This window comes from Hesperophylax consimilis, chromosome 23, assembly GCF_061612785.1.
Source record: "Hesperophylax consimilis isolate HC1 chromosome 23, BYU_Hcon_1.0, whole genome shotgun sequence".
Taxonomy (NCBI): Eukaryota; Metazoa; Arthropoda; class Insecta; order Trichoptera; family Limnephilidae; genus Hesperophylax; species Hesperophylax consimilis.
In genome coordinates this window covers 10,223,699-10,244,837 of record NC_142858.1, presented here as the reverse complement: position 1 = coordinate 10,244,837, position 21,139 = coordinate 10,223,699, and the positions used below count along the sequence as shown (strand labels likewise).

General features: G+C 33.6%; 1 protein-coding gene across 3 annotated transcripts in view; it reads right to left on the bottom strand.

The window, feature by feature from the left end:
- Window positions 1-17,817, bottom strand: part of acj6 (abnormal chemosensory protein 6) — a 117,151-nt gene extending 99,334 nt beyond the window's left edge. For all 3 annotated transcript variants that reach the window (XM_089646163.1, XM_089646161.1, XM_089646164.1), the window contains exon 1: window positions 17,695-17,817. In XM_089646163.1, the coding sequence (XP_089502289.1) occupies window positions 17,695-17,817 (123 nt within the window). The remainder of the gene's footprint in view (window positions 1-17,694) is intronic.
- Window positions 17,818-21,139: the final 3,322 nt, after the last annotated feature.

The following is a 21,139-nucleotide window of genomic DNA, read 5'->3' as shown; positions in this document are numbered from 1 at the left end:
TTAACGATTAAAAAACCTGTGGAACTTTATTATGAAGGTTACAAAAATAAATGTTTGATTTCAAAAATGTACTGGAAGATAGCGTATATAAGATATAGAATATGACACCTCACCTACATACTACGTAAGTATTAGAATTTAAGTAATATATAGCACATATCATATATTTCAAGGATGTGAAGCAAAACTATTAAAATGGTGTTTTAAACTGTGTACATCTAAATGTATGTTGTGCAAAACCCAATTCGTTAAGTTCTATTCACTACACGAATAAAAAAGTGTAATGCAGTATTGTTTGGATGAAATACATTAGTGGAAATAGTGGATAAGCTTTTGACGTAGATTGGTAGGTACTTTTATTCGGAGCTCGATATGTACGAGTATGTATTGGGAAAAGCCGAGCAATTTAACTAGTATTACTCGACTCGGCGGGCGGACGATTGTCCGGATAGTGGATTGGAAATGGAATATATTTCCAGTAATTGGCCGACAATAATACAATTCGGTGTTTTTTAGATATTGATTTTCAAATTTTAGAAAGAACTTATAATTTCATTGGACATATAAATGTCGATGGGCCATGTTATGTCATAGTGAGCCATGTTACATCACGGTGAGCAGTTCATTAAAAAATAAGTATTTTTAATCTAAATCTATTTTTATTAAAGTTTTTTTTCGTTCTTGGACTGGTAGAAGTGCATGCATAACATACATCCAAACAAAGGCGACTGACGTGGATAGGTTTAAAGATATCTAATTTATCTATCTAACATCGATTGTTTAACATTGCGTCCAAACTGTAGCAGTAGGTTCTTGCATTTAGGAAGTTATTAAAGGTATTAAACAAAAATATTTTACACGTTTTAGGGTTTCATTCCACAATCGCTTGCAGTTTTAACCAATAGGTATATTGATAATCAGATAACAAGTTTTTCTCTTTCTAACTTAAAACAAAAAATACTGAAATCACCATATTAGCGATAACTCACTACCGTCAAAAGAATCTCTGGACTTTACTCAATCGCATTTACTAACTAATAAATTTAAAATGTTCCTCTTGACATTATTAGTGCGTAAAGCCGTCTAGTTTCGGAAAATCGCTTTATTTTAAATAATACTTCACCATACAAATTATTGTTTTTCATAACATATTCATAAAAGCCAGTGGCTTATGACATAAAGCCACTATAATTAGTATTTTATGAGCAATAAAAGTTCATGAAATACATTCGTTATTTTATTATACAAACATTAAAATATAAATTAAAACTTACCTACCAACTCTTATGCTTCGTATACATCTGCGAGCTTCGTATACAACTGCCGAACTGAACCTCAACTTATGGGAAAGAAACGAAGCAACCGCAAATGGCGCGAAACGCCGCTTTCCCGTAATTCGTAGGGTTCGCGTTTCGATACATGTATACGTACCCTTAACATTTCACACTTGTACATAACAAAAACAATATTTTCCCGCCTATAATATTGTACATGGCCAATCAATGTAAATCAACCATATTTTAAAGAGGATAGGTACACAATCCTCTTCGAAAATAGGTACGTGTCGTTAGGTACTCAACTACATATTTATTTATTACTCAGACATTGCTTTTCTATTTAAAATTAAAACTTGCAAGAATAGACATGTAAAATGAGAAAAAAGGGAACCCACAAAGACGCTGCCTGCGAGTAGGTAATATAAAAATAATAATAATAGAAATAAACAAAACAAAATTCTAAAATACGATATCAAGCGAGTTGTAATGTTCTTTTTAAATGTGCGGTAAACTAATTTAATATTTTTGTGGAGAAGAGAAAAATAAAGTTTAATTATTTTTTTTTATATTTACTTTTTTTAAATACCAATAACAAGAAAGTTTAAAAATAATTTTAATTTTGAAGTTAAGATAATGCTGTAGTGAAAAATGAAACATGGACAGTGTTTCAACACCTAAATCATACAGCCTAATTCTATTTACTCCCCATAGTATGATATTTTATTAGCCATTTGTATCTTATATAATTAGCTTCCAGTTTTTTTTTCGTCTTGTGTCGGTAAAACATATTTGTGGGGGAACGTCCAATATTTTCCCGACGCTGCCCCAACCGCGCGTCAGACAAAATAGTCAAATTGAATCAATACGTTTTCGACATGTCTGTATGTTTGTTGCAGAGTAAAAAAGGGATTCGTAAGTGGCTTATTTGAGGATATTTCGTGCTTAGGGGTGGTGAGAGCTCAAATCTGGTTCTGACGGAGATCCTTCGTAAGCCCGGAATATCCGCGCTAGGATGTTGCTCCGTCTCCGCTGACACTTCAGCCCACTCCGGCACGTCAGCCATAAGGCGATTCCAAGAATAAATTCCAAAAAAACCTACAAAAGATTGTGACTGACTTGATGGTGAATCTTTTTATTTCCTATTGTCCCATTCGAAAAGATTGTGAACGACTTGATAGTAAATTTTTTAATTTTCTACTGTCCGGTGACAGAAAATTGTGAACAGTGGCTGCTCGTGACTTTTGGGTGAGATTATAGTGTAAAGTTTGAAAAATTCAATTTCATTGATGTTTTTTTTTTAATGATAAACTAATGTTTATAAGACAATCTTTTATGTATAGCATAAAGGATAACAAATAATTATAAGCAATAATTAGTGGCCTGAAATATCAATACAAAATGAAAATATCTCCCGAGTAAAAATAAATGCCGCCAACAGGAATTGAAATCACTGAGCTATGTCGGATTATTTTTAACCCGCCAAATGATTCAATATGTACTAGTACCTCAATCAACAATTACTGCTTATTATATTTTTTCTACCTGTAAACAACCAATTTTATTTTTGTAGGATAGGCTTTGTTAGTGCTAAATTTCTCACTAGATGGCGTCGAGACATATAATATCTTCATTTATTGGTTGATTGACATAGCTCAGTGGTTTCAGAGCACCTGACAGGTCATCAGAAGGTGCGGGTTCAATTCCCGTTGGCGGCATTTATTTTACTCGGGAGATATTTTCAATTTCAATGGATATTTCAGGCGACTAATTATTTATTATTGATGTTGTTTAGTCAAAATCTGTTTGTTATTTTTTTTCGAAAATTCGATTTTTTGTTTGAAGATTTTCAGGATTTTTTAGTTTGGCCGTACATAATGTCACTATCTTCACGTCTGTCTGTTTGTGCGCTTAGTTCTTCTAAACTATGCAACGGAGTTTGATAGGGATTCACTATCATTTAGAGAATTTCTTCCGAAAGTTTTATATTATGTATATAATACATGGATATTATATTCATTGAAGGTAGAGGATACATGGATATTATATTCATTGAAGTATTAAAAACCTTATATTCCTTAAAAAATACGATTTAAGATAATGGAAGACGATTTCTTAACAGAGCTTTGCACATTCTACGCAGGTTAACACGCAGGCAACTATTTTTAATTTTCTTTACTTTGTAATCATTATGAATAGCTAAAATCCAGTTAAGAAGTTATTTTTTTTAGTTTCTAATCATAATAAATATCGTTAAAAAGGCTATTTTATTTATTTTGTAATCATAATGAAAACTGTTAAAAGGATATTTTATTTATTTGTAATCATAATGAATACCGTTAAAAGGATATTTTCTTTAGTTTTTAATCATAATAAATACAGTTAAAAAGGCTATTTTATTTAATATGATTTAAAATTTTTTATTTAGTTTGTAATCATATTGAATACCGTTAAAAGTATATATTCTTTAGTTTATAATCATAATAAATACCGTTAAAAAGCTATTTTATTTAGTTTGTAATCATAATGAATACCGTTAAAATGATATTTTCTTTCATTTGTAATCATAGTAAATATCTTTAAAAAGCTCTTTTATTTAGTTTGTAATCATAATAAATACCGTTAAAAAGGCTATTTTATTTAGTTTGTAATCATAATGAATACCGTTAAAAGGCTATTTTCTTTAGTTTGTAATCATAATAAATAACGTTTAAAAGCTGTTTTCTTTAGTTTGTAATCATAAAAAATACCGTCAAAAAGCTATACATAAAATATTTTATATATCTGTAATTTGGTTCTTGACGTTGGTAATTATGTAAATAGGTAAAGAACTGTTACCTAACTAGTGAAAATTATTTTTTCTTGCCACTGAATATATATACGAGTTTAGCAGATCATCCAAATCAAGGCGCTGATTTTAAGTAGATACGAATTAACATCAAGTACCCACAACTACTTACTGTGGCAAGTTAGCAATATTGCCTACATGACAGCTGACAGGCGCAAATCATCGACTTATCAACTAAAGTGGTGAAGCGAATAAAAAATAAACACAAAGAAAAATACGAATTGTACAAAACCAATTATATAAAAAAACCCAGTGTTCAAAAAATAAACCGTCCGAAAAAAAGACATCTGAACACAATGATGCCTCGGATTATTGGAGAAAATAGCGTCTCAATTGAGGATGCAAACGAAACCTCATCGATTGCGTCATCCAAAGGTTCGTATGATACCGAAGTAGAATATCCTTGCACCTCAGGGGTAGGTGTGCTTAATGAAGCTCAAACACATCTGACAGCTCTACAAGATGTCTTGGCAGAGAAGCAGTCGAAGGTCTCAAAAGACCAGCAGCTGAGAATTGCCAGAAACGTGTCGGAAGTTTTTAGATACCTATATATATATATATATATTAAACAACTTATAAATATACTAAACAACTTCCTTTTTTAATTACTGAAATTGGTTTCGTTATAACGTATGCTAATATCTTAAAAGTCGAAGTTAAACATAAATAACCATTAAAACAATGGACAAGCAAATAACTCAAAATAATAAAATCCAACCAATGGTAGGAATGATCATGTTCAAGACCAATTCATCTTCCCTTTCGTAACTAACTGCGAGGTAGATAGGTGGGGAAGTAGTTACCTACCGATATAATGTATCTATAAGATACGGCCAGCTTGTTCCTCTTCTTACATCCCTCTGGATTCGACATCAATTATGCATTGATCTGAAGTCGATAACAGTCGCATACAACAAACACGTCTTGGCTCGTGTTTCTCCAAGGACGATCCTTAAGGCCGTACCGCTGGGCATTTTATGCTGAAAGGGAAAGGACATTAAAGTCCTACGACTTATGACGTTGGAACAAAAAACTATAACTCAACATATTCATAACAAACATTTTTGAATGATTCGAATATTGCGGAATGAGGTTCGAAGAAATGAGGTCGTCCGTTACGCGTAGAACTGGGATTGTATTGAATTTATTTATGAGACCTACAATTCGTTGTTAAAAGTTGTGATATTCGTTTTGTAAGTGTAAAAGCATCTAAGGACTACGAACTGAAGCCACTGCGTCGAAAGGCTTGGTTATCCTACCGTCCTTTCCTTAAGTCAAGACTATTGGTCGATCCCTTCCCAGATGTTTTTTTAAAAACTATAAACAGATAAACTACTGAACAAACTGTTAGACATTAGCGGCCTCAAGAAAGACAGAACGATGCTTACTAAATGGGGTAGAACCAAATGGTTGGTTCTAAATTATTAGAGACATTGGTTTTCATTCAAATCAATGTGAAGGTATTTATAATGTTCAAAATATGAAAAAAATCGACTTTTAGCCAAAATGAAAATTATCTTAGATTTAAAAATAAGTAAAAATCAGTAAGTATTTGGAACATAGGTATTAAAAATTGTATCAATTTAAAGACTATACAACTGATAATTCAGGGTTAAATCATGGCTTCGGTATGTTAACTACCCCCCCAAAACAGACTTCCTCTAGTGAGGCGGGTAAAAAAAACCATCTAATAAAAAATGATAACAAACAAAATAAAATGAACTCCCTGGTCGTCGACACTGAAACTGAACTATTTACGGGAATGGTATGAGTGCAGTTCCGGATACCAGTCTTCAGTCTTTACCGAGAACAATGTCCTAAAGATAGCCCTGAAAATAAAAAGCAATCGGAATAAAAAGAAGATTTATCACAGCCGATAAACTGGCCTAACTCGGCTCAGACGAAAACTGCCTTTGTGATGCGTCGAATCGCATTCGGCTTTACTCGGGCGCGTATGTTGCCTCTAGAATAACTCAAATGTTATTTTAAAGGAAGCTGTCATATGAAATTTCAAATGTTACTCTAATTTGTTCACTAGAGTTACTAGTTTTTATTTTTCCTAAAAAAAAAAAAACTAACTAACCATCACGCCGTTTCCCCGCAGGGGTAGGCAGAGAGGACGGACCGCCAAACAACTCGGTCTTGGCACACACTCCTTGCCTCATTCACATTCATACATCGTCTCATACATACTCTTCTATTATTCTGACTCTTGACATGGCCCGACTCGAGTATCTGATTCACTTGATCGTGCCATGTCTTCCTCGGGCGTCCCCGACTTCTGCTACCATTCACATTTGCATCATATATCCTCCTTACACTCCTATCTTCGCTCATTCGCTCTACATGCCCAAACCATCTAAGCATCCCTTTCTTAATCTTACTCATTACGCTTACATCAGCCTTGCACTCTTTGCGGATCTCCACATTCCTCACACGATCAAACATGGTTTTACCACACATACGCCTCAGGGATCTCATTTCAACAGCATTTAATCTACTTTCATCCTTTCTTTGCCAGTTCCATGCCTCACTTCCATACATCAAGGTAGGTACCAGCACTCCGTTGTGGACTTTTTTTCCTTTGAAGTTTAAGGTTCCTTTAAGTTTAAAGTTAATTCATTTTAAGTTAAAATAGGTACTTATTTCGTTCAACTATAATGGCGCTACATTCCAATTCAAACACGATAAATAATTTCTCAATGGAGTTAGATAGTTGTGCTTAAAACAAACCTTTTTGTTTATTATTTTTTTTGATAAATTAATGTTTTAAAGACAAGATTTTATTTATGCATAGCACAAAGGATAACAATTATTTTTATAAGCAATAATTGTTGTAACTCATCCACATTGAAAAAATCTCCTGATAAAAAATACATGACGCCAACGGGACTCGAACCGATTTTTTTATCGAATGGACACGGGTTCGAGTCCCGTTGGCGTCATGTATTTTTTATCAGGAGATTTTTTCAATGTGGATGAGTGTTTCAGGCGAACAATTATTGCTTATAAAAATAAACCTTTTTGTAATTAGCCTTTGATTTTCTGTATTTTAAAATATATTGTAATACGTACACAGGGTGTTAAGGGATGTCCTCGACTTATTTTAACCAGTGTTTCGTGACATTATTGGGAGTAAAAAATTTAAATTAAATTTTGAAATCCGGTGACATTTGTATGTGTTTTTTTTTATTCAACTTAAAATATTATAAAAATCAGTGGGTTAGGACAGTTAAGATCGGGGTGAGGGGTTGGTCGGTTATTAGGCTGAGTGACCAGTGATGACATGTGAACGATTTTTTTTTTCTTGCATTTGAAAAAAACATATCATTTGCATTTGTTACTCCCAATAATGTCAGAAATCACTCGTTAAATTAAGTCAAGTACTTAACACCCTGTATATTAAACAAACAAAAAATAACAACGAACCAAAAGGGTTTAAGCTAAAAGTTAACCAACTAAGCATTAAAATGATATCCTTTATTTCTTGTATATTTTATTTAACACCAACTTTAATGAACTATTATTAAATTTAACCTTCTACTAATTTAAAAAAATTATCTTCTGACCTTAGGTCTGTCGGATGTTGTTATTTTCTCTAATTTAATTTTTATTTTATTTTTTTTTATAGTTTTAAATTGTACATTCATTATGTATTGAAATAATTAAATTAAATGATACAATAATAAGTTAAAAATACAACACCCAATTTTTTTTCAATAATATTAATCAAATTTTAAATAGGTACACACAAATATTTTTACATGGTTTATTATAGAAGTATAAAAGTAAGTAGAAGCTCCTATTTTTCAACATACCATAATAAAAAACTTTCATAAGTATTTCAGTAATGCATCTGACAATTTAAAATAATGGAAAATAAAACATAAGGCGTGAATCTGACTAATTTTAGTAGAGATCCACCGTAAACTCAATACAATTAAAATTTAACTGCTAAGCATAGGTCTGGTGGACTCCATCTTTATTTTCTCTTATACCATAAAAGATAATTAATTAATATTATATATTGTTATTTCCAGTGGTCCCAAACCTGACTATTCTGCTTCTTTTCTTCTTTGTGGGTAATTTGACAATTGCAAAAAAATTATCTGTTGAATATCTCAAACACTAACGTGAAGTCCATAAGGTAATAACATTACAACTGATCTGAAATCTGTCTGTCACTACGGTAGGAAAACATATGTGCTGATGCGAGATCATCAGACTATTCCATATTATATATATATGATACTAGCATTGACCTTAGGTCTGTGAGACTCTGCAACTCTGTACTGCTATTTAACGGATACTTAATTATGTACAATTGAAACCTAGGAAGGTATTATTAGTATATTACTCCAATCAGCAGAAATGCGAATGCTTAGATGGACGGCAGGAGTATCATTAAAAGATAAAATTAAAAGCTCACGCATTCGTGGTAGCCTGGGTGTCACTGACATAAACAGAGCGCTAGAGGAACGACAGTTAAGATGGTATGGGCACATAAGACGGAGACCACCAGACCACACAGTGAAGCAGGCAATGTCTATAGAGCTTCAAAGACAGTCATCCAGAGGTAGACCAAAGAACTCCTGGATGACCCAATGCTCCAAAATCCTACAAAGAAACGGCCTAGATGAAAGCGACACTCAGAACCGAAGAAGCTATAACCTGAGAACGAGAAGAGCCGACCCCAACAGCCTACCTAGGCAATGAGTTGGGATAGTGCTAGGAAGAAGAAGAAGAAGAAACCTAGGAAGGTATGAAACCGTGCATAATTACAAAGTTGTGTTTATATTAAATATTGAATATATAAAAAATAATAAAATAAAAAATAAAATAAAAAAATAAATGGAGTTCTACAAATTAAACTTAATAACAATAAATACAAAGTTGTGTATGCGTGGAGTATGAGAGACTCCCAGAAGGTTAACAATAAAACGCGTAATATTTGTATAAAGTGTTTTTTTTGTTATTATTCAAATACGTTTATGATTCGGTTTCGAATGAGAATCTGGTTTAGATTGGTCATTACTACTAAGTTAGATACGAAAATACGATAATAACTGGATGCGTCGAATGTTAACTTCCAATTTTAAAAAAAAATTATATCCAAGCCAATGACCAGTGCTTTAGTGTTTAAAATGCCCACCAGCTTAGTGCTGCATTTGCGGGAATGTAATGCAGCCATCTATTAAGTTTATGGCACTATTATTACTGATAGCCTAATAGGTAGTGCACTCGTTCAAAAATAATTGAAAACTGATGGGAAGGCAGTAAAACCAACAACGCAAACCTTTACACTCTTATGGAGGTAAATTGCATTGCACTTTAGCGACAGTTTAGAAAATAAATAAAGAATTAGAATACTTACCGTACCTAGTGCAATGTTTTGCATTTAGGTAAAGTGTACTGGTTAGAAAATAATATATGTACCTGATTATTGACTGATTTTCTTCAATTTATATAATAATTTCCCTCTCAAAGTAAAAACTATAGCCAAGTTAGCGGATTTAAAAAAATATGTATAAATAAGAATTATTTGTACCGAAAGAAGTAACAATGCTCTTCCTTCATAGAAAAATATATGATAGATATATAAACAATTGGGAATTCTCGTGCATTTTGTAAATACTTTATTTCAATAAAGATAATTATTTTTGTAGTTGTTTTAAAAATTGCGTGCTATTTCGGCTCTGAAAACGGTCATGCGCCATTTTGACCGCTACGTCACAAGTGCTACGTCACACCTTTGCCGCTGCCGCCGCCATCGGTTTGCAGGATCTACTCGGGCCGGTCAACAGTGACGTCATCGTTCGCCCTTGAACGCTTGATCAATCACCGAGCGTTTTTAGCTGCATGAAATATTTCGTTCGCGCCTGTTTTTAAAGTCATTATAACTTTAATAAATGATTTTTGAAAATTATAAAAACTATGTATTCTTGTGTCTGAAGTGTTTCTACATGTGAATAATTAAATAATAAGTGATTTTTTGGTGTGAAGAGAATTCCCAATTGTTGAGCTTTATCCAGGTCTTGGTGGTGGATGGGTCTCTCCACCAGCTGCATAGCAGACCAGATCGAGAGAGGCTGGTTGTGGGAGGCCCTCCGACCTATCCAGCCAGACTCTATCGATTCATTGCCTTACACCGCAGGGGGAGGGATGGATTCATACGTCATTCCTAGACACACTGAAACCTAGATTCCTAACCAACCCTCATATATTTTCCTTCCCAGAACTTATTAACCTTATTTTACTTAAACAGACCCTCCACACAGCATCCCCGAAGGTGACATGGGTTGTGATGGAAATTAATTTAATCAAGGTCTCTACTAAATAAAATTATCTTTGAATTTTTTGTATTTAAAATAAACATTGATATTTCTACATTAAAAAGTTAACAAAAAAACTTACCGGAACATTTTAAAACGAAACGTCCATAATTTTGAAAGAATTCGATATTTAGAAAACACATTACTTTTTCGTAGGGAATTAATAAGAAAACTTTTGTCACTTCAATTTTTATGCCCTTTATATATTAATAAAAATTTCAAAATCTCGCCAATTTGTAATAACACACATACACATTTTGTTCGATTTTTTTCCATGTTATCATGTAAATATTTGAGACAAACTAAGAAGAATGATGATTTATCTTTCCAACGATGAACAAATAACGTATCTACGCATTATAAAAAAACGGTCAGATCTGTCCTTCAGAGCCTCTAGAGGAATATGATGTTTGTGGCTAGTAATGTTCTTCCCGGGCTTGAAGGGATTATTTGTACTATAAAACTTTCTCCAATAAAAGGAAATTGTTCAAATCTCAGACAAAATAATGGTGGAGAACCGTTTTTCAAGTTTTTACCTATAAATAAATTTATAAAGGAACATAGTGACAAGGAAATTAATAAACAAAAGTAAGTCAAATGTGGGTCAAAGTGGAAGCTGCAATATTTAACCATTGTTTTCTTTGGTGTCAATCGAAGTCACGTGGCATTTCTCATGTGGTGCTGGCATTTTTCAAAATAACATAAATTCTATCATTTTTTTTTTTTAATTTCACCTTATAAACATGTTGAAAATATAACATAGCCATGAAACAACAACAACTATAAAATGGAACTTCACCTGTACACACAAGCTCAGCTAAAATATCGGGGTATACAACATATATAATGTATATTATCTGGGTTTACATCTTATATAATATACACTATCGGAGTATACAACTTATTTAGTATATATTATCCTGGTATACAACTTATATAATATATATTATCTCGGTATACAACCTATATAATATATACTATCAGAGTATACAACTTATACTATATATATATATTATCGGGGTATACAACCTATATTACATATGTATATTAACGGGGTATATAAATTGTTTAAAATGTATTTACATACAATATTTTATTTTATTTTCTATTCTAGATTTTATGTTATGAAGAAATTTAACTGGTTTATGGAACTAACTAACATTTCATATAAATTATTTTGAAAAAAATACTTAGTCATTTTAAAAAATTACATTACTAACTACCACTGGAATATAATATATAGAATATATAACATTCTTTAAAATAATGTAACTATTTTCAAAAATGGCCATATAAATAAAAATTAAATGGTTTTATTTCTGTCGTATATATCAGCAATTATTATTGTTCACTTTCACAATTTTGGTTTTTCCAGTCGATAGTTATGCGAGTAGTTCTTCTATACGGTACAAATTTTCTAATTACCTATTGTCATTATTTATGCATCACTTCATGGAAGTGACGTATGAACACTGGGCGTGTTTGATTGCATTAGGATCGGGCATTATGTGCGTATGAACGAATTAATAATAAAGGTAGTCGCATGTCATCCCATGAAACCGTATAAGCTGGATATATTGATATTATGACGCGCCGTCGATTCGGTCAATATGTGAACACATTCCACTCACTACTAATGGCATAATTATTATAGTAACGGGTTAAAAGTATTGACCGTGGACCGGTGATTTTAGGTTCGATTCTCGACAAAACAGTGGAGGTAGAAATAAATAAACTTCATTTTTTATTTTTCGGAAAAGATCCAAACTCGCTTGTTTTGTCCTCCATGATAACATTGACAATTTATTTCTCTTGTTATCTTCTTAACCAACAATCAGGGTAGAAGCATAACTTTGTAACATTTTTACTGTATTCAAATTAAAGTATACTTAAATAAGTGTTTTTTCCTTAAATAATTAAATTAGCCCATCTATGAAAAAGCACGTTGTGAATTATTTATTTTATTACCCTATTTTTTTAATATTTCCTTAATTTGTAGGATTCTATTTCAATTCAAAGTTTTATTTTATTTATACTATAATGGCAGGATTTTTGCAGTTGAAAGTGTAAATAATTTTTTCATCAAGATCATTGCCTTTAAAAAAAAGAAATCTACCTATCGAATGTTACCAGACTTGAAAAATTACAACACTTTTCGAATGACATTATAAAAATTACGAAACTTTCAAATGACATTGTAAAAATACGAAACACATTTTACTATAATACTAATCTAACAAAAAATGCAGTACAGTAAATAAAAAAAGGATAGCCATTCAAAGAATGTGTGTATGAACGGACCGCTAGAATGTGTTTACTGGGCCTAGTTCACCGAAAGCACGCATGTTGTCTAATATAACATTTATATAGCACAGTAAGGTACCTTCACTCCATTAATATATCTAAGCCTCCGTCAAACTTATTAACAAATCAAATAGGTAAACATTTTCAATAAATAAATATTAATTAAAAAACATATTTTGGTAACTACTTTATGGCTTGTCTGATAATATAAGTAGTTCAAATCATTAATTAAATTTCGTTGAACTTTAATAAAGTTACGCAAAATTCAGGAATATTGCACATTACTTACCAATGTACCCATGCACAAACAACCGAAATTAATATTGGTACTGTTAGATATTTTATAAATTAAATATGTTAATTCCCGTTATTAATTAAATTTTGCTAAATTATGATCACGACAATTTCAAATTCAAAATTTATTTATTTTAGGTAGGTACAAAAAAAAATTGCAAGGAAAAGTTTATCTAATTACAATACCTTCAAATACTATAGGTTTGTATTAGGTATAATAAAAAGAAGAAAAAACAGTTTCGAGGTAGGTGGATAATACCATTCGTGGTAGTTATTCCTTTGAATGAACACCCAGAAAAATGCATAATTTCTAACATAAATAATTACTAAATACATACATTTTTAAATACATCTATTTGAATTTATATTTTGTTAATGAATAAATTAATGAAAGTGAATAAATTAATGAAAGTGAAAAACTAACCCACATCCCGACCCCGACATCCGACCGAGCAGAAACTCGCCAGATAGAATTATTGTCGATGACAATGCATTCTATCAATGGTGGCATCACGCACACATACAAATTACAAACCATTAATCTGTTTTTTTTTAATGGGTACGTGTAACTACGCGAGTAGGTATATGTATGTTAGAAAGCATCCTGATGGGTCATTTTGTACGCAAGAGCAGATTGAAAACAGAGTGATAACTCTTGTATCTATGCACGTATGGGTCAAGTGTACGCAATATACATGGATGCAATCTTTTTAATATAACTTCTTAACTTGATATTCTATAGTTGAAGAGTTTTAATTAAAAATCCTACGTGACTCTTTAGTCCTCTAAATATGTACTAATAATTTGTAATATATTTCTTAAAACTATTTTTTATATTTATTTTAAGCCTATCCTTAAGATACAAAACTTACAAATCTATTAAATATATAGGTAGGCACGTCATTTATTTAGTACAATATTTAAATGTTTTTATAAAATATAATAATAGATAAGTTTGGCTAAGGAATGAACAGTACCTATCTACTCGGAGAAAACTTCCTGATAAAAAAATTTGCTAATCTCTTAATCGTAGTCCTGTTAAAAATGGGATTGTATGCCATTAACGAATGAATTGATAGTTATCCTGATAAACTTTAGGTAAAATATCAATGTTTTATCACGATGTCCGAACACGTGTTCTTGATTTTGTGCATAAATAATGCATAAAAAACTTGTGAAAAGCAAGTTCACATAAATGTTGGTAGCAGGAAATCCAACGGCACAATTCCGGCACGCGTATATTTCCCGACGGCAATCGACGCTTTGGTATAATATGAAGGTATACACATTTTCTCCTATATTTATGTGTATATTTTTCATGTTTCATTGATTTCGCATGTTAAGTTAATAAAAAGGTAGAAACATACTTATATATAGTATGCCTTAAAACTTTTCTAATATAGGTACTTACCTAATAATAATAATACAAACCAATTTGGCTTTCATAACCTAAAAGGAAATCTGTATAAAAAATATTCCATTCGCCGACGGTAGGTAACGATTACAGTAGCTACCTGTTTTCTTCAAATGCATAAGTTTCAAAGAAATAATATATTAATTTTCTCACATAATATCATCTATTCCATGTTTTGTTAAAACAAATAGGTATATTTTTTCAAATCTTCCATTACCTAAATAACAGCAGAACTTAATTATTTTACGTTTCTTCGTGAGGTATCATTATATCTTCAAAATTTCTGATAAGTAATAAAAAAATGACTGAAAAACTATTTTATATTGGTAAGTATAATGAGCGTTTTTCAAGATGATTTTTTAATCTATTTTCCATGGGTCGTCTTTTCGTATGATTTGGGTTGAAAAAATTTTTGCACCGATTTTCGCACAGTTTAAGATGGCGGACATTATTTAGCAACTTCACTGAGAAAAAATGAGTGTTGCTGATTTTTTTAAATCTCTTTAAATTATTGAAAATCCGGTGAAAAACGGGACTGCAAGCAGCTTCCTGATAAAGTGCTTGTAAATTCATAATAATATGACTACCACAACACGGGCATTAACCTAGTGTGATAGTCAAAAGAAAATGTACTGCATCGTCGTGTAAATTTTTATTAAATAAAATAATAAAAATATCGGAATACTTTTTCATCCACCTGTAATTATTTGAATAATATATCATAACGAAATGAAAAAATTGGTTGTTTATGAGCAGATGTTCGGACATCGTTGTATTTTACTTAAAGTTTACATCAGGATACCTACCAATTCATTCGTTAATGGCCTACAATCCCATTTTTAACAGGACTACAGGAAAACGAATAATTTCAAGAAATTCTTAAAAAAATTGCAATATTTTTTATTTGTAATTTTTCTCCGTGTGTCATCTGTCGTTGTTTTATTTAACTTTATGTGTATGTATGATTTTTGCAGGTTTTTATTTAGTTTTATACCTATTTAAAATATTGATAAAAATACTATAATATGTGTTTATTTATTATTTTTTTTTTATAGTGAATACCTCACAAGAGTCCCAACTGCTCCCGTCTGGAGCCAGTGAGACTATGGCATCCCCAATTGGGGGATGTTGTGAGGCTGAAGGTAAGTGAGGAAGGGAAAGAGGAAGGTGGGGAAGTACCTGGCTATTCAGATCTAGTAACTAAACACGGCTAAAGCCATTTGGAGCAACGTTTCAATTCTGAATGGTGGTCTTACACCAGGGCGATACTGGTAGTATCTTCCACTCTGGAACGTGCCGCAAATATACTATATATTATTTTAATTAATTAATTGTGAAATTACACAAATTAATCAAATAAAAAATTTTTGCGCACGCCGGGTTCGAACCCGCGACCTTCGGAATGGCAGTCCAATGCGTTACCACTGGACTATGCCGGCCGACACTGATTACGAACGTGTATTACTTTTCGGAATTGTGAAATTGGCGTGTGTTTTTAGTGATTTGTTGACGGCAACGGCAAAAGCAAATGACAGATGCTTACATTTGATCTATGATTACGTTCAAGGTGTTGCCATTATTAGAAGATTTAGTACCAATTCAAATATCTGTGTGAAATTGTAAATCAAAGTATTTTTAGAGATCAGTATGTAGGATTCAGAGTCGGAGTAGAATTAATTCTCGGTAGGTATTACATCTCTTCATCAAAAATCGAATTGCTTCCTCGAAATAGTTTTCCGATAATTTTAGGTAAATAAATTATTTTTGTAGGTATTTCTTAATATTATTTTGACCCGTCCACCAATTTCTGTCTCCCTCACAACATTGTTTTGTCAGCATTACACTGACACCCAGTATAATTCTTGAGTTATATCACACTATAATTCCCAACTAGAGCAATAATTTAAACGACTGATGCAAGAAGAATCTTATACATTTCTTTAATTTTCACCATTTTAATTGATTAGGTGTATGAATGTCAACAAAAATATATATACCACAATCGCAATCGCCACTTGTGTCACTTCCAGTGGTGGCTCGTGACTTTTGGGTTACTAGAGTGCTAATATTACAAAAATGGCATTATTAATGTTGTTTTAGCTGAAAACATTTTTTTTTTGAAAAGTTGACTCTTCGTATGAAGATTTTCGGGAAATCCGTGCGGCGCACGGCTAAACTGAAATTTCCTGAAAATCTCCATACAAAAAATAGATTTTAATAAATAAATAAAAAATCGTTTTCAGCCAGAACAACATCAGAAATGCCATTTTTAATAATATTAGCACTCTAGTACACTCAAAAGTCACGAGCGGTCACTTCTACTGACTAATATATAATTTGGTAGGAAACCAAATAAATTTTAAATTTAAATAATGTTTCAATTCAATTGAATATTTCTAAATCAAAAAATTAACATGAACACATATTATAAATAATAAGTAGACTAATATAGTAATAGGTAGGTAGGTAAATACTAAAAATAATTTTTCCCGTAGTGTATAATTATTATTTCAAAGATTTCTATATATGTATATATGTATAGCCTATGGATAAAACAAAGTTATTGGTTACCTAAGTACCTACCTAATACTTAACAATAATTAGTTAGTGCTATAATTTTCATCCCATTTGTTAATTATAAAGGTAGTGTAGGTAAATATTAGCTATTTTGAAATAAAATTAAGGGATTTTTCTCGACACGTACTGTTTGTTTATTATTTTCATCTTGAAAGCTAATTATTGCCCTTTGGCGAAAGCAGTAAATTGAAGTTATTGTAGACACAAGCCAATAAGCACTATTAATTAGGCAGGAAATAATAAAATTGTTGTATAGTCACAGCGCTACAGTGTAATCAAATATCTTTTAAAATGTGTTGTTAATACTTAATAGGTACCCTGATAAATATTTCAAAACAAACATGTGTTGATGTCTCTCTTGGAAAGTAAATAATGATACTTTAATAAAGGTAGGTATTTATTTGTCAGCAAACAACTGTGGTTAAGCGTCGTATTCACAGGTTACACGCAAAATAATAGACAGTTGGGTGGGTGTAATATTGCAGAAGGTAGGAATATTAATAATTTGTGGTTAGGTAGGCATGTACCTACAGGATGCAGACACAATGGTAGGGGAGATATGGTTAAGGGTATTATGATGGAAGGAAGTTAGACACGTTGTTTATATCTCAGGTAAAGTGTGGTAGATGGAAATGGGGTATATACACTTACCGATGGATTGGGAACGCAGCGCCGCGGATCGGGGCTGCGGTACGTCGGACTGTAGCGGGCGGGGAAGCAGCCCGGGGGGCCCATCAGGCCCCCGCCCGCCTTCATCTTGTCCGGGGAGTACATGGCGCAACTCCCCCAAGGGTCGTCCTCCAACTTCAACACCTTGGACGGTGAGTGGTACTGGCGGTCGAAAATCTTGAGTCCTTTTGTAGACGCGCGGGGAAAAGACGAGGGCGCGGCGCTCCTCTACCAGGACGGACCTGGTCGGGACTTCTCCGTCAGATCAAACGACGCTCCTGCGACCAGCCTAGACCTAGACCATCCGAGTATTCTGTTCGTTAGTATCACCTCTCACGTCCATATATTCACTGTTTTAATGGGGCATGAAATCTAATGGTTAATTTACGTACATGATTAACCGGTAGTTTATTTTTAATAACTTAACTCGAGTCTTTTTGGCGTGATTCTAAAAATGTACTTAGTCCCATAGACCTGATGTTTCACTCGCTGTCAAACGATTTCAGATTCTATAGAATGTCACCGTCATCACATTTGAATTGAAACTTGTGAGTTTTGATATAAACATGTCCTGCATGGGACACGCATGCATTCACCCGATCGGATTAACCAATGGGTTTACTAAGAGCTTCACGTAATAATATTTGCAATGCGCATCGACAATCATATCAATGCTCCGGCCACCTGGAGGGTTGCTTGAGATCGAGAGCGCGCGAGCTGTCCGGTACAATGGCTGTGGAAGAGTGCGGTGCTTGCACCTGTTTCTGTCGTGAGAGACTGAAGCGGGCGTCCATGGCGAGAGCCCCGTGACGTCACTTGGCGCCGCGGCGGCGCGGGCACGCCCCCTACCCCCTCCCCCTGCCCGAAACCCTACCACCAAGGGGCTGAAAAGCTCTCAGCGCTTAGGCTGTTCTAGCTCCGTGCCGAACCCGAGAACGGGCGGGATCGACACAACGAAATAAGCGCAAGTAGCATTTAACTCACGTCCCTTACGCCTTTTAGTGTGGGCATCTTTCGCTTGGACCCACCCGCGGAAGAAGGGCGTAAGTACGCTGAGCCGGGGAGCGGGCGCGCCGTTCTGCTGCTGCGCAGCCTAGGGGATGGTCTCGCGGCACAATGCCGCGTATTGTGGCCGCCGCTTTGTTTTGCCGTCTCCGTCGCACATCGCATCCCTGTCTAACCCCCTCCACCGACCCCTTTATGAGCTACACCGAGCAGAGCATGTTAAACCTACTTCTGGCGTAATTAATCTCTTTACAAACTTTTCTCAAGACATTAAATATTGCATTAAACTTCTCCCGTTTTCCGTTAAATGTTGTAAATTTTAACTAATGTTGATACATTTATCCTTGATGATACTGTAAGGAGTCGTTTCTTGGAAATTGTTTTATTTGTTTATCAAAATAGGTCCATGAAGTTGGGGTTAGTGGCGCATTGGCGTACATGAGGAACGGGAGGCAACATCCACCTACTTACTACCCACTGCTAACACTTACCTTACGGCGCTACGAGTTGAGAGGTTGTCTACGTAGGTGTCTACCTTCTTTTTAATATATAATCCTACAAATTACAAATGTTTACTTCGTTACTTCAATATCGCATGGAGTGCTATTTGTAAATATAATACTAAGGTAAGATCGTTTTTTTCCTTATACTTAATAAATATCCGACAAAATTTAGTTCTGAAGTCGAGTTGTAAGTTGAAACTATTAACCATACTGAAACTATTAATCACACTAACAATAGCCTTTTTAAATAATGTGCCAGGACTACCAAGTTAAGTAGGTGGATATTGAATGATATATTTCCAATTTTATTTTATTTTATTTACATCCGTATCCCATATAGGTAGGTACTAAACTATCACATGAATTACCGATTTCGGTTGTCAAGGAACTCAAATTTTACTTTTAATTTAAGTGTCATTTCATAAATTGGATTTGATTATGTGAAAAATTCAGACAAGCAATAATGTAGGTACCTGCCTAAACTCTTAGTACAAGCGGGAAACTTGTAAATCTACATCACACGGGGAATCGATTTTGCAAAATAGGTTTTTGATTTGGACTTTCGTTTTCGAGTAGATTGAGTCCGATGTTGAAAATTTTAGGGTAAAATTTGAAAAAAATCAAGTCAAAGCGTAGACCTGGCTTCGAAAGTTTTTTTTCTACCTACTACTACATAGGTGTAGTTTCTTCGTTTTGTAAAGATTTTAAACGGAAAATATTTTTGCATCATCGTTGTTCATATCAATTTTACGAGTTCTAGCCCAACAAAACGAAAATATCCTTGGGAAATTTAATTTTGGTGTATATTTTGATGCGACCAAGCCAACTATCCGGATGGAAAAAATTCAGATTTAACTAAACCAGAGCTTAATGTTTTATTAATACATTACAATATTCTGTTCTAGGAAAGGATTGCATGAACAAAATTAGTGTAATACCTTTTTTGTAAACCACTAATTTAGACACTTCAGTGAAAACCTTCAATTGATTATGTTTTTTATACACAATTATACAAATAGTTTATTAATATTATAAACTTTTGTTTTTTTTTTTAAATTAGGTAGGTTGGTTCCTACCATTAAATTTTTCCAGACCAGTTGTGCTTGGAGAAAGTGGGAAGCTTAGACAATTTCCTGCTTATAGAAAAGTTAATTTGGTAATGTTTTATCCAGTATGTCCACGGCCATACTAATTGGAAATGCTTCCCTGACGTTTCTCTCACCAGGGCGATTCTGACAGCAGCTTCCTCGATGGCAGTTTGGTGGAGAGGCGGGTGGTAGATAATGGGGGGGGGTGTGTAACATATCCCGGCACGAGATAACAGTAGCTTAGCGCGCCGACACTTCCCGAATGTTGTGAGCCCGAACCCCCCGAGGACTAGCAGAGGGAAAAAATCCCTACTGCAGAGTGCCGCCGCGAAATCTCTCGCGGATATGCCCCCGTATCCTTTGATCCTTGGCGCTTTATTCCGCGCCGCGCCTACTGCATTATCCTGCGCGGGGGCGAACTGGATGCTGGTTATACCCTACACCCCTAAGAGTCTGCAAATGAATACACAATATCGTATTCATCGAAAAATTAAACAATATTTCGTTTTGAATCTAAAAACAAGTTTCACATCCACTAACTAACCAGCCATCATACTATTTCCCCCAGGGGTAGTCAGAGAGAATGGATTGCCATACAGATCTAAGCTGTTTTTGCCGATATTTTTTTTCCTTCATATAAATACTTACACCGTTTCATACATTCTCTTGTGTTATTCCGACTCTTGACATGACCCGACTAAAATTTTATTTTGCCATTCTTTTCTATTTTCTCCCGGAACAAGTTTTTTTGATTTTCACTAATAATTATCGAACGCATCATATGTGGTTATCACATCGCCTCAGGGATCTCATTTATCTGCCAGATCCACG